General features: G+C 35.0%; 1 protein-coding gene across 1 annotated transcript in view; it reads left to right on the forward strand.

Moving 5' to 3' along the window:
* LOC306868033 (membrane-associated guanylate kinase, WW and PDZ domain-containing protein 2-like) overlaps nucleotides 1–15,654 on the forward strand; it is a gene marked incomplete at its 5' end in the record, with an annotated part of 105,228 nt that overhangs the window by 41,001 nt on the left and 48,573 nt on the right. Inside the window, 4 exons of the mRNA XM_079414014.1 lie at nucleotides 7,868–7,987; nucleotides 9,858–10,073; nucleotides 10,773–10,992; nucleotides 13,064–13,143. Of these exons, the coding sequence (XP_079270140.1) occupies nucleotides 7,868–7,987; nucleotides 9,858–10,073; nucleotides 10,773–10,992; nucleotides 13,064–13,143 (636 nt within the window). The remainder of the gene's footprint in view (nucleotides 1–7,867; nucleotides 7,988–9,857; nucleotides 10,074–10,772; nucleotides 10,993–13,063; nucleotides 13,144–15,654) is intronic.

The following is a 15,654-nucleotide window of genomic DNA, read 5'->3' on the forward strand; positions in this document are numbered from 1 at the left end:
TTTTCAGACAGGTTTCTTAAACACAGGTTTCTTTTTTTATTTATTTATTTGTTTGTATGTTTTCCTTTTAGCAATAACACCTACTTAAAGTTGTCTTATTAAGTAGGCGTTATTGGGCATATTATCTGGTAGGGATGTAACAATATCAAAATCTCACGATACGATAATATTGCTTTATGAAGTCCACGATACGATATTTATTGCGATATTTAAAAAGAAAAAAATGCATATGAAGAAATGGCAAAAAAAATTACATTTTAAAGTTAAATTATTCTATCTAATTCACTTTAAGAGTTCAAAATTGAGAGCTCCAGCCCATGTTCATAACTAAGGCACTTATGATAGTAGTAGCCATATATTGTAAAACATTTGCAATGTAAAATAAATGAAAATGAATATTTCATAGGTATATTATTTTTACTTAACACTTCAGTAGGGAAATTACAATACTTCTTTCCTAATTTCTACACTTGAAAGAAATCTTTTGAATTCGGACTGCAGTAACGTTACCCTTTTAAACCGCTAGCTGTCAGCAATTCATACTGCACTTTTTAATGTTTTTATTTTGACAGAAACAAATTTTATCACTGTTTTGGAGCACTCTGTTTATAGATAACCTTAAGATTAACACCCAAAAAACTTAAATTTTGTATTTACGTATTTAAATCTTGCCATTAAATATGTAATGTTTGCATAATCTTTTCAGAATGTTGTAAATTGATAAGATTTGATTAAATCACAAGATTTGTTCTCCAAAAGAAAGAGATCCCACTCCAAATACTGAAGGAGAAAACTTACAGTATTTCCATCTGATTATTAAGATATAAATATTCATGATGCATATGAATATCAGCAAAGCTTCCGTGTAATTTCCTCTGTGTCATGTTTAGCCCTTTGTCAGCATACAGATGCAGGCATTTGCGTATTTGAATAGGCTCCGTCAGCACATTATGTTTCCCTGGACATCTACTGTAGAAGTGTGCTGTCAGAACACTGAACTCACTTCATAGAGGCCATCTGAGATGATCCACACAAATCTGTAATGACACAGATGGATAAATACATATGGGATGAATTTAGTAATGGGGGTGATTTAGGGCCAGTTTAACTAACAGCTTGCACCAGCGCAAACCGTCTTTTGGTGTTAAAATAGTACTGTCAGGTTTTACTAAAGACGCGCAGTGAAGAATTAGCACTGAAAAGGCGTGAACCGTTATTTTAGCGCCTGACCTTATTGAATATGCATTTCTGGGAGTTTCTCTTTCAGACGTAAAATTTATGGGAGGAGAGTATTCAAATGAATCACGCAACGCGCTTTACTAATGTTTGTGCTCGTCACATTACTGGTATTTGCGCCATTATTTAGCACCCAAAAAAGCACGTCTTAAACTATTTGGCGCTTGAAATGGCTCTAATTTGTTTCTAGGAGGAGGCACTGCAGAGATGAGAGAGTGCGTGGTAGAAGGGAGAGGATTTTTTTCCACACTAATTTATTTGGAATGTAAGAAGAACACAAAAATATTGTTTGCCAAGCCATGTTATTTTTAATTTGCTTCAGGAAATAGAAGACGACTTGGAAGCCTCAACTAGGATTCACGCAATACCAGGTCTATCAAAACACTTTATTTTACGGTTACATCTATTAGTTGCTTATTAGCATGCATATGACTAGAATATTAGCCATGTATTAGTGCTAATTAAGCACATATTAGTGCCTTATTCTACATGACCTTATTCTACATCCCTAATCCTACCTAATACCTAAACTTAACAACTAACTATTAATAAGCAGCAAATTAAGAATTTATTGAGGGAAAAGTCGTAGTTAATAGTTAACAAGTGTTACCTATTCTAAAGTGTGACCAAAACTTCTTGCGTATTCTAGCATTTTTTGGTCTTCGGTTCTTTTCAACCTACTATGGCTTCTTTATTTTTTTATTCTTTATTTGCGACTACTGTAATTTGCGCTGCGCTTGGTATGTTGCATTGGTCGATATGTAAATGAGATGTTGCGTGTGTGTTCTTTAATTTGCGCGTTGTTAGTAAATCACCAACAGGAATTTCCACGCCCATCGACACTCTTTTGGAACTGTGCTCTCGTGCCAGTTTGCCCTGTTTAGTAAAATTGGCCCTTAATATTAGAAAAAAAATCTAAATTGTTTGCTGTCAGAATTTTTGTTCCATGAACTAAACAGATATGTTAGCTGTTAGCATTGAATGCTAAAAACAAGAGAAACTAAGATTGATCTGAAACAACTTGACTGTATCTGTTGATTTGTCTGTTTGTCTGTCTGTCTATCTATCTATGTCTGTCTCTCTCTGTCTGTCTGTCTGCCTGTCTATCTGTCTGTCTATCTGTCTATCTATTTTTCTGTTTATATATTTACAACCCAAATTCAAGAAATGTTGAGACATTTTTTTAATTTGAATAAAATGAAAACCAAAAGATTTTCAAACCACATGAGCCAATATTGTATTCACAATAGAACATAGAGAAAATAACAAACGTTTAAACTTTTATTCAACTATTAAATGTTTTACACTTTTATCCACTCATTTCAAATTTAATGCCTGCCACAGGTCTCAAAAAAGTTGGCACGGGGGCAACAAAGGACTGAAAAAGCAAGAAATTTTGAAAAGATTCAGCTGGGAGAACATTTAGCAACTAATTAAGTTAATTGACATTAGGTCTGTAACATGATTAGCTATAAGAGGCAGAGTCTCTCAGAAGTAAAGATGGGCAGAGGCTCTCCAATTTGTCAAAGAGTGCGTAAAAAGATTGTGGAATACTTTAAAAACAACGTTCCTCAACATCATATTGCAAAGGTTTTGCAAATCTCATCATCTACAGTGCATAACATCATCAAAATATTCAGAGAACTGGAGAAATCTCTGTTCGTAAGGGACAAGGCCGAAGAACTTTGTTGGATGTCAGTGGCCTTCTGGCCCTCAGATGACACTGCATCACTCATCAGCATGATTCTGTCATTGACAGAATGGGCCCAGGAAAACTTCCAGAAACCACTGTCAGTAAACACAATCTGCCGTGCCATCTGCAGATGCCAACTAAAGCTCTATATTGCAAAAAGGAAGCCATATGTGAACATGGTCCAGAAGTGCCGTCGTGTCCTGTGGGCCAAGGCTCGTTTAAAACGGACTGTTTCAAAGTGGAAAAGTGTTCTATGGTCAGACGAGTCAAAATTTCACATTCTTGTTGGAAATCACAGACGCCGTGTCCCCTGGGTTAAAGAGGAGGGAGACCTTCAAGCATGTTATCAGCGTTCAGTTCAAAAGCCAGCATCTCTGATGGTATGGGTGTGCATAAGGTATGAAAGGTATATAAAGGTTTTAGAGCAACACATGCTCCCCTCCAGACGACGTCTATTTCAGGGAAGGCCTTGTGTATTTCAGCAGTACAATGCAAAACCACATACTGCAGCTATTACAACAGCATGGCTTCGTAGTAGAAGAGTCCGGGTGCTGAATTGGTTTGCCTGCAGTCCAGATATTTAACCTGTAGAGAACATTTGGCGCATCATTAAACGGAAAATATTTCAAAGACGACCACGAACTCTTCAGGAACTGGAAACCTATATCAGGAAAGAATGGGACCAAATTCCAACACCAAAACTCCAGAAACTCATAACCTCGATGCCCAGATGTCTTCAAAGTGTTTTGAAAAGAAGAGGAGATTGTACACCATGGTAAACATGCCCCCGTCCTAACTATTTTGAGACCCGTAGAAGGCGTCAAATTTGAAATGAGCTCATTTTGTGCATAAAATTGTAATATTTCTCAGTTTAAACATTTGTTATGTTATCTATGTTCTATTGTGAATAAAATATTGGCTCAAGTTATTTTAAATTCTTTTAGTTTTCATTTTATTCAAAATTTCTGGAATTCGGGTTGTATTTCTATTTATTATGCTTCCCTAGGTAAACTTTGCCATCAGTCCTGAGTTGCTGTAAATGTTTCCAGGGTGTTGCTATGTGGTTAGTAAGGTTGTTTTCAGTAAAGTGCTACAGTATGTGTCTGTTAGATGTTTACTTTTAATTATTATTTGTATTGCACTAATATTAACATGTTAGAATAATTGACAGCTCAAAGAAGGCCTGTTGCTTTGTACAGAATATGCACAAAATATCTTCTCGGCATTAGGGCATCATGTTGGGGGAGCCACTGAATTTGTAAAAGGATTCACAGCTACTATATTTAGGCTCATCGCTGGTCAAATGATGTTCAGTTGAATATCCTTGAATATTTAAATGTTCTAGACCACAATGTGCCATTGCTGCCTGCAAATGACATAAGTTGTGTGTGATGCACTCGTTTCTAATTCCCAGTCTTTCTCTCACTTAGTAAAATTCTTACTTTCATAATTCAGCAGTACCTTCACGTCTCAAAACAGCACATATGGTCTGTCATTTTAGCCCTAAAATCAAAATGGACTTTTCTTGTTCAAAGACTTCACACTAGTCCAGAAATACACTCCAACCTTTGATTTCCAGATCCGAGGTAATGCATATCTGCCTTCTGAATCTGAAATGAGCTCCTTGACTTCATAGTGGAAAAGTGTTATTTAAGTGTGTCCTGAAAAACCAGATAGATATAGTCAAAAGCTTTTATCAGCACTGGCTTGAAAGCTTTCCATATTATATAAGCAAATATGTAGAAGCTAAAAATCTGTTGGGACTAATTTTTAAAATCTGCTTTAGTTGGAGACGTGGCCCAGTGTGTACAGCATGTGCTTGTGTGGGTGTTAGTTCAAATCCTGCTTGTGTCGGTTCCTGATCCTGAGTTTAAGTGTATCTTGTCTCTAAGCAGGTGTTTAGTGGGTTTAACTGGGTGGTCAGCTGGTCTGTTATCTTGACCAGCTGAAAAAGTGTCCAGAAACTACTTATAATGCTCAAAATAAATGCTATAGCTTATGTACTGTTAAAAAGTGTTTTATTTTGTTGAATGCATCCATATTCTATTTATGACTGGGGATATTATGGAAATTATAATGAAAATGATGTCTGGGCATGTAGGAAGTTTGTCTCAGACAGTTTGATTCATTGTGATGGAGTCAGTTTAGCAATTGTAGAATGATGTATGACTGGACTATTGTTGTTCCATATGTGAATGATAATGCTTTATCCACAGACAGTTCAGCTCCTGTATGACTGACTGAATTGCTTCTATTCTGTTATATTCATTGATAGTTGAATATAACAACTCAGTGACAGTTTTCTTAAAGGGACAGTTCACCCAAAAAAATGAAAATTCTGTCATTAATTACTAGGGCTGGGTAAAAAATATTGATATCTCGATTTTAATTGATGCTCATTTTTACGAAACTATATCGATTCTTAAATCCCAAGAATCGATTAGTCTAGCCTGTTTTCAGTTAGTGGACGCAACATTGAAGGGCACCTCCCATCCAATAAATCACAATAAGCATTGTGCATTGGTACTTTTAATATGAAATAAAGTCTCAGATTTCAATTTATGTCCATTGTATAGCAGTATTCAAACAATAAATGCCACACTGTTTAATGTGGAGTGACAGATCGCTGTAGAGCTTCAGTTCAACAGACGTGATCATCTCCTCCACATTAATACCAGTTTCAGCGCAAAATAAACATGACTAAACATCCGAAGGTAAGTTAAAAAAAGAGTCGTACAACTTTACAATCCGTATCCTGTCTCATGTAATCATTCAATCAGTGTTTCAGCCTATAATAATAATATAACAGCTTGTAAACAATTCATGTAACATCACATTTACCTCAGAAAGCATATTCGGTGACCATAAACTCATTAGTCAGCCAGAAATATAAACATAGGGAGGACCATTTTGCTAAATCTATGCACCATAAAACGTTCATTATAATTTTTTACTGTTTTATGTTTGAATAGACCCATCCTAGTTTTTATGACAGCCACTATTTAAATGTGTATATTTAATTATTATCTTAATTATCAAAACTTCATTAAGTGCAATTTAAGCAGTTGCACAGCACAAATCAGTCAATTTTATCCTTCAATATTATAACGTAGTAGCAGCTGAGTCTCATGTATTTTACAGCATTAGTTGAGAGAGATTTTTTTTTTTTCCTTGAGAAAATTTGGCATGTACTGTACCTGATATGTATCCAAAATAATCGATATTGAATCAAATCGAATCGCAATTTTGTGAATGAGAATCGAAACTAATCCTGAAATTTGTGTCAAAACCCAACCCTATTAATTACTCACCCTTGTGTCGTTTTAAAACCCGTAAGACCTTGGTTCATTTTTGAAACACAAATTAAGATATTTTTGATTAAATCCAAGAGCTTTCTGACCCTACAAAGACAGCAATGCAACTGACACGTTCAAGGCCCAGAAAGGTAGTAAGGACATCATTAAAATAGTCCTCGTTAGACCATTAAACTAGACATATGTGCTCGCTCTGTGAAATCAAATCCCGCTATTGATTACACACCTGATTAATCTTAAATTGTCATTTGAATTGCCAGGATAAATAAGAATGCTAAATTAAATAAAAGTACCCTAATTTTTGAATCATTTGTCATTTTTCACAGAAACTTGAATTGACTTTTTGATTTAGTCAGCTTCATATTTTTATGGTTCACATGCTCAAGTATTTTCCCCTCGGCATTCAATAATAAATGTCTGTTTCACCTGATTATTGGTCTTGATATAAAAGCAAACAGCAGGGATAGAAGCCAAAAGCTGGATGATTTTTTTTTCCAGACTAAAAGTTTTGAGAAATCAGAGATGATTTGGTTGAGAGCTCAAGGGACTGGATTATGATATAGTTGCTAAGTATGCGTCTTGCAAATCCCCAGTGCCTGATTTCTTAAGAATGTTTGATTACCCTCAGAAGACTCAGCCTCAGTTAATTCATTAATTATGCACCCAATTTACATAAACAGTCAATATGGAACTTGGAAACGACACTTTGCGAGTTTTCAGTTACTTTATTGCTCAGTGTTTTTTTAAGTGACTGTTTGTCCTTAATTGGTTTTAAATGCTGCTCCAGAAAATACCAGACCATTTTTATTTATTCTTGTGATGCAAAGCTGAATTTCCAGCATCATTACTCCAGACTTCAGTTTCACATGATCTTTCAGAAATCAATATGCTGATTTGGTGCTCAAGAAACATTTTTTTTTTATTATTAATGTTGAAAATGGTTGTGTTTATTAATAGTTTTGTGGAAGGTATTTAATAGAAAGTTCAAAAACCTGCATTTATTTGAAATGCAAATCTTTTGCAATGTTATAAATGTCTTAACTGGCACTTTTCATAAATCGAATTCTGAATAAATCTTAATTTTTCCCACAAAAAAAGAAAATCACACCATTCTGGCTATATATATTTGTGTGTTTTTTCCCCCTTAAACTGATTTATTTCTATTTATTTACCCGTTTTGTTGTTGAGCAAACTGATTTTTGGTTAATTAAGGCATGTGATTGCCCCTTTTATGTTCATTAAAGTGTGTATGAAAGAAAAAGTTCAGACAGTGAATTAGTTTTTTTTATTGTAACAGGTGGTTATTTATGCTATCCTGGGTTTATTTTGACAGGCTTACTCCTGTCTGGCACCCAAACAAGTTGATTTGAGACCAGTTATTTAACTGTTGAGTTAAATTGTGTTTCTGGGGGGGCCACCACCGTTACAGGCTAAATACCATGGTATATGATTATTATAGTCTTAAGGTAAGATTCACATGTCTTTTACCTTGTGAATCTATTGTATCATAACTTACTATAATACTTTGACAGTACATTTCTGTGAGGCTGTATTTTGCTTAGTCTCGTGTATAGCTTAAATATTCTGACAGACATGATATGTGTTTTTTTTTGTTTGTCTGCAGGCACAACGAGACAGCCCAAAGAGGGGGAGGTCCCAGGTGTGGACTACAACTTTGTGAGCGTTGAGCGGTTTATGGAATTAGAGAAAAGTGGGGCTTTGTTAGAGAGTGGAACATACGAAGGTAAGTGAAATATACTGTTAAACCATCCACATCTCAATAAATCATTACCTCTCTAAATAAAGCTTATAAAACACCTGTTATGTCATTGCGGCCTGGAATATGCATTTCCTTAAATTTACTCGTTGTTACCGCAAGAAGGAGCACGTATCTTTGACATTGAGCAGAGGTATTCAGGACTAGTGCAGTTTGGTCTCTTGAGAGCCGACACTGAGGTTTGTGGACTACTTTCAGACGCAGGTTCCTTTTCTCTTTATGAGGTGAGGAAGATCCTTCCCATGACTCTGTGAGGCACAGCATCATAACAGCTTCAGTGACAGACATTGAGAATAACGGCTGAAATACAAATTTGTTTTGATGTTTCTTCATATATCAATGAAGAAAAGTTGTTTTATAGCTCCAAAAAAATGACATTTAATGGGAATCATCTCAATTATCAGGGTATATTAGAATGATTTTCCCTTATTTTTAGATTAACTTTGCAGTCATCTAATACTCACTTAAAGTTAATCTTAATAATTAAATAAAACTGTTTAATGTAATCATTAGCAAAATCCAATATATATATATATATATATATATATATATATAGATATAGATATAGATATATAGCTATAGATATAGGAAGGAGCACGTTGCGCTATGGGCGTCCTGAGTTCGAATCCCAGCTTGTGGACCTTTCCTGATTCCTCTCTCTCCCATTTCAGTTCCTGCCAGTACTTACTTTCCTATCAAAATAAAGGCAAAAAGACCAAAAATAAATCTTAAAAAATAATAAATGTAATAATTTTGAAAGGTGGCAAAATTAACCTTTGGCAGAAACATTGCTGCTCAAGTTGTTTTTTAAAGAAATTAATAATTTGTTCAGTAAGGATACATTAAATTCAAAAGTGACAATAAAGACAGTAGTAATGTTAAAAAAGATATCTGATTTTAAAATAAATGTTGCTTTTAAAACTTTATATTAATCAAACATTGCTGAAATAAATGTATCAAGGTTTTCACTAAAATATGAACTGTTTACATTGCTAAGATATTTCTTGAGTGGGAAAACAGCATGATAAAATTATTTCTGAAGGATCATGTGACACTGACGACTGGAGTAATGATGCTGAAAATTCAGCTTTGCATCACAGGAATAAATTACATATTCAAATATATTCAAATGATAATAATATTTCATAATATTAAACCATAATATTAAAAAAAAATTGCTCTATTTTCAATCAATTAAATGCTGCCATGATGAGCAAACTTGACTTTTTTTAGCATGAAATAATAAGAAAATTGTGTATCCGAATATTTGTCCAATTAAATGCTCTCTAGAATGAGAATGAACCATCTGTCTCTGACTAACAGCTAGCATGAAATCATGGTTCACGTTAGCACAGTAAAAACAGCTGTTTTTAATTTAACAGGATACTTAAATAGAAGTCAGCACAGTATATAGGTACTGTATATTGATTTTATAGATTTCATGTGGTTTTGTTGAGGTGAAGTTAGTCCACTCCCAGTCTATAATTCTGGGTCACAGGGTGTCATTTAAATTAATCGATGAACTTCACCTCTTCTGTTTCCACCCCCACAGACCTGCAAATGAATTCATAAAGCCTGTGCCGTAACCACACAGGAGCTCAGTTTTTAATCATTAAACAGATTTCCCTGGATACACATGATTTCTTTTCAATCTTGAATGAAACGATTGAGTCTCCGGTGAACGAGGGTGGCGTAACGGAAAAAAACACACAGTAAAAAATAACTCCAGCGAAGTTATTAAAAAGTTACTTCAAGTCAGACTTCACCCTTTTGCGTGCAAAGTAGCTGCCAAAGCTATTTTTCCTAAACCCCAAAATGTGTTTTCTGTTGTTTCTAGATAACTTCTATGGCACGCCAAAGCCTCCTGCCGAACCCACGCCGATGCTGTTTAATGTGACGGACCAACTCTTGCCCGGTGCCCGACCCAGTGCTGAGGGAAAAAGGAAGAGGAATAAGTCCGTCAGCAACATGGAGAAGGACAGCATTGAGCCACCAGAAGAGGATGAGGAAGAGAGCCCCGTCGTCAATGGCAACGGCATCGCCATCACACCAGGTTACAACCTACTACGGTTAAACTGATCCGATTGAGTTTAATTATGAATGTGGGCTTCACGGCCGCTTCGACTCATTTCTTATGAAAGATATTTCAGACCAGAGTCTGTTGCTTTATTTAAACTTTTCAGTTGTTACGTAACTTCAAGATGAAGTTTGAATCATACTGAGCTAAAGAGGCTCTTTTTAGGCTGGTTAGGCTTTTTAGTAAGAGTTCATTTTGACAGTAGCTATGTTTCCATGCAAAGATGCGAATTTAACTTATGCGCAAAACTGGAATATTGCATAAAACATTTGCGAATAAAGCACCGTTTCCGTCCAATGAGTCAAAGAGAACAAACCCCAGTTTCCCCCAAGATCGGTCCGTTGGTTAATAAAGTTTTCCCGTTCCTAGTCACATGACTTTTTTGATGCGCATGGTGGAATTTATTCGGTAATTGTTTCCATCGTAACTTATGCACATTATATCCTACTGATTGTGCACATAAGTTTTTAATACGCATTTGTAGAATTTTTCCCGCATCTAATATTCCTAAATGTGCATAAAAATAGGTGGATGGAAACATAGCTACTCTTAATCATTACTTTGTTTTATGTACCCATATCTCTTTGTACCATCCTTTACGGCACTCTACTGTCAAATAAGTCTCTCAGTCAGAAGATCACGCTCAACACTGATTCGTTTTGTTTTCCCTCACAGAATCAAGCGAACATGAGGACAAGAGCACCGACGCTTCCGGAGAGGTGCCCGTCCAGCCGTGCCCACCCGAGACCCCCACCCTCACCGCCACAGATGCCCCTGAGGAGGAAGGAGATGCCCCCAAGTCCCCACAGGACTCGCAGGAGAATGACGAACTGGGCCCTTTGCCAGATAACTGGGAGATGGCCTACACTGAGAAAGGAGAAGTTTACTTCATAGAGTGAGTGAAGTGCACTTCAAAGCACACTTCATAATGAAAGAGGTTTGAACATATGGAGCGCTACCTGTTGCAGTGTCCTCTTTTACAGATCGTTACGGATAGCTGAATTATTTATGTGTGCCGTATTGAGCTCATTCAGTTCAGTTCAGTGCAGTTCAGTTTACTGCATTTTGCATTTTGGAAATTATTTGCTGGTCTTCAGCACATGGTTCAATAAGAAACATTTGTTAACATTAGTTAATTACATTAGTTAGCCTGAAGTACATAAAACATTTATTCATCTTGTGAATTTGAACCTTTACTAATGCATTTTCAAAATCAAAAATTGTATTGTTCATATTATTTAATATATCTGAGCTCATATGAACTAACATTGAACAGTTGTATTTTTATTAACTAATGATAAGAAAGATTAATAAATGCTAATGAATAACAAATATATTACTTGTTAGCAGTGTTGGGGGTAACGCATTACAAGTAACGCGAGTTATGTAATATTACTTTTTTCAAGTAACTAGTAAAGTAACGCATTACTTTTTAATTTACAAGAAAATATCTGAGTTTTTCAAAAAAGTAACGCCAGCTCCTTTTTTCCCATTTATTGACTGACAGTGAACTGTGTGAACATGCTGATACTGTAGCTCTAGACTAAATGTGAATGTGCATTAATTCATCCCACTCGCAAAAAACAGATTTAGTATTCATCAAAATGAATTAAAACAGTGAAATGCAAACTCAGAATATGACGCAAACCTGCAATAATTAGATATGTTAAACAACACAAATGTATCTAATCCCATTTTATTAACCAATATCTTTGCTGCTGACCTTTGATGATCCAGTTCAATCATACTAATAAGCAAAAATGACTTTAGATAAACTAATAATTGTGCTTCATTGTTTTTTTTTAAATTGTTGAAGAGTGTTAAACCTTCTTATCCTGAGTTTTACTGTACAGACGTTAATTTTACCTTCAGCTTGAGGTTTTTACATTTTACATTTGCTATAATTAGAACTTCTTGTATTAAAAACAATGAAGCCCTGCTCATATTTAAAAAGTAACGCAAAAGTAACCTAAAGCATTACTTTCCATAAAAAGTAACTACGCTACTTAGTTACTTTTTTAGGGAGTAACACAATATTGTAATGCATTACTTTTAAAAGTAACTTTCCCCAACACTGCTTGTTAGTTAATGTGAGTTCATACATTACATTAAATTAATGTTAATTAATGGGACCTTTTTAAAAAGTGTTACCAAAATGTTTAATCCTAGAAGGATGATATAACAAATAAAAAATATATTTTTATTTATATTTATATACAAAATTAAGTATATAATATATATTATATAATATATAATAATAACTGGTAATAAAAAGGCAGTATTAATTAATTTATTACTAACCAATTTTACTACATTTAATACTGCACATGTACTTTCATGAACATTTTAGTGATGATGCAAGCAAATCAGTTTGAGATTTTTATAACTTGATCCCTTGAAACAGAGATTTTGAACTGATTCACATAATTATTGAAACTTTTTAATTTTTAATGTAATTTTTGCTGTTGAAATTTAAATCTGCAATACTATTAAAACATTTGTTTTAATATTCTTGTATAAATAAATAATACGTGAATTTGTATTTAAATTAGTTTTTAAATAAAAATATTATTCAGTATATATGACTTGGTACCACTTCGATTAGGGATGAACTGACACATTGGATTTTGCTGAGCCATAAATCATGACGCTAAATGAATCACTATAAAACTGAATCTGCCAGAGAAGCTGTTCTTAAGAGCAAGAGAGAGATGTTCGTCTCCCTCCCATCTGTCCTTAATGAGAAACGAGGGACTTATTAAAAGTATTGATTGTCATTGTGTTAACTGGAAAAAAAACCCAGCCACTGTGAGTGAGGCCTTCTGGGATATCTAGTCAAGAATGTTTTACATTTCAAAGTTAGGCTTGTACCAATATTTGCCTGACATAACACTCATAGAGACTCTTTTGATTCGTATCATGGTAGCTAAACTCTGTTAATTGTTGCAATCTTTTTTTCTTTTCAGTCACAATACCAAAACGACGTCATGGCTCGACCCTCGACTAGCGAAGAAAGCCAAGCCCCCAGAGGAGTGTGAGGAAGATGGTGAGTGTTTGCGTGTGTTAACACGTGTGTGAGTGTGTTGGTCTCTTTTACGCTTGGAGAAATTTGATGTTGCGACCTCTACTTGTATTTTCCCTCTGGAGATGTACGCGTGAAAGATTGTAACATGAAATCTGAGGGGGAGGTTTGCATTTTGTGGGTTTGCTCCTGATGTCAGAACACGATCAGATTGTGCTCTGGTTTCATGAAACATTCAGAATGACAAACTACTAGATCATGATGTTTGCACACATGTAGCCACCAATCTATATAGCCATTAACTGTTCATTCATTCATTCATTCATTCAGTTGTCTATTAAGCATCTATCCTCCAATCATTTGTGTGCTCGTTCAATCATTTGTTCAGTCATATAGCCAAGCCATCCATTCGTCTATCTATCCCTCCATACATACAACATTCCATTTTTTGTTTGGTTTTTATTAATCCATTAGGCCATTTGTCCTCTATTCATTCATTAATTTGCTCACTGATTCATTTGTTGTTTATTCCATCATCCATCCTCCGTTTGTTTGTTAGTTGGTTCACCAACCATATCTATCATTCATTCTTTTGTTTGCTTGTTTAATCATTTGTTTAGTGTTATCCATTCATCCATCCTTCCATCGTCTATTAATTTGTTTTACTGATTCACACATCCTTAAGTATACAGTATATTATATCCTCCATCCGTTTTCTTGTTCATTTATTTATTTGTTTGATCATAAATGTATTCATATATTCATCTTTAAAGCAGTCATCCATCCTCCGTTCCAGTCATTCATTAGTTTATTTGTTCAGGCTTTCTCCATTGGTTTGTTAGTTTGTTCATTCATTCATCCATTAAGCCATCTGTTCTCTATTAATTCATTTGTTTGCATATTGATTAATTTGTGTATTTATTCCTTTGTTTGTTCATCCATCCATCTTTTGAGCTATCTGTCTTCTATTCATTCATTCTTTCGCTTATTGATTCATTTGTTAATTTCTTCGTTCATCCATCCATCCATCATCCTCTGTTCATTCAGTCACAGATCCTTTGAAAATCTATCCTCCATTCATTTCTTTGTTCATTCATTCATTTGATAAGAAAGCTAATTATTCATTCCTTCATTCATCCTCCTTTCCATTCATTCATTATTTTTTGTTCATACGTTCATCTATAAAGCCATCTAGCCTGCATTCATACATCCATTCCTTGTACCCTCCATCCATGCATCCATCCATCCATCCGTCCATCCATCTATAAAGCAGTCATTCATCCTCCATTTATTAGTTTATTTGTTTAGACTTTCTCCATTTGGTTTGTTAGTTTAATTCATTCATCCATTAATCATCTGTCCTCTATTCATTCATTTACATATTGATTCATTTGTTCATTTATTCATTTGTTTGTTAATCCATCCATCTATTCTCTATTCATTAATTTGTTTGCTCATTTCATTCATTTGTTCATTAGTTTGTTCAACCATCCATCCATCATCCATGCTCTTTGTTTGTTCATTCAGTCACCAATTGTTTGAGGATCTGTTCTCCATTCATTCATTCGACCAGAAAGCTATTTATTCATTCCTTCCTTCCTTCATCCTCCTTTCCATTGATTCATAATTTTTTTGTTCATTCATCCATAAACCATCTAACCTGCATTTTTCTACCTTACAGTGCTGTGAAAAGTTTTTTGCCCCTTCCTGTTTTTTTTTCTTCATTTTTTGCATATTTGTCGCACTTAAAAGATTCAGATCATCAAACAAATTTTAATATTACACACAGATAACCCGAGTAAAAACAAAATGCAGTTTTGAAATAATGATTTCATTTATTAAGGGAAAAAAGCTGTCCAAACCTGCCTGGCCCTAAGTGAAAAAGTAATTGTCCCCTAAATCTAATAACTGGTTGTGCCACCCTTTGCAGCAACAACTGCAATCAAGCATTTGCGATAACTGGCAATGAATCTCTCACATCACTGTGGAGGAATTTTTCTTCTTTGCAGAATTGTTTTAATTCTGCCACATTGGAGGGTTTTCGAGCATGAATGGACTGTTTAACGTCATGCCACAGCATCTCAGTCGGATTTAAGTCTGGACTTTGACTTGGCCACTCCAAAACCTTCATTTTGTTTCCTTCATTCCTGCTGCATGACCCAAGTGCGCTTGAGCTTGAGGTCACAAACTGATGGCTGGATATTCTCCTTCAGGATTTTCTGATAGAGTGCAGAATTCATGGTTCCATCAATTATGGCAAGTCATCCTGAAGCTGCAAAGCAGCCCCAGACCATCATACTACCGCCACCATGTTTGACTGTTGGTATGATGTTGTTTTTCTGAAATGCTGTGTTGGTTTTACACCAGATGTAACGGGATACACACCTTCCAAAAAGTTAAACTTTTGTCTCATCACTCCACAAAAGTCTTGGGGATAATCAAGATATTTTTTGGCAAATGTTAGACGAGCCTTTGTGTTCTTTTTGGTCAGCAGTGGCTTTTGCCTTGGAACTCTCCCATGGATGCCGTTTTTGC

Source organism: Barbus barbus (assembly GCF_936440315.1).
Source record: "Barbus barbus genome assembly, chromosome: 50".
NCBI classification, from domain to species: domain Eukaryota; kingdom Metazoa; phylum Chordata; class Actinopteri; order Cypriniformes; family Cyprinidae; genus Barbus; species Barbus barbus.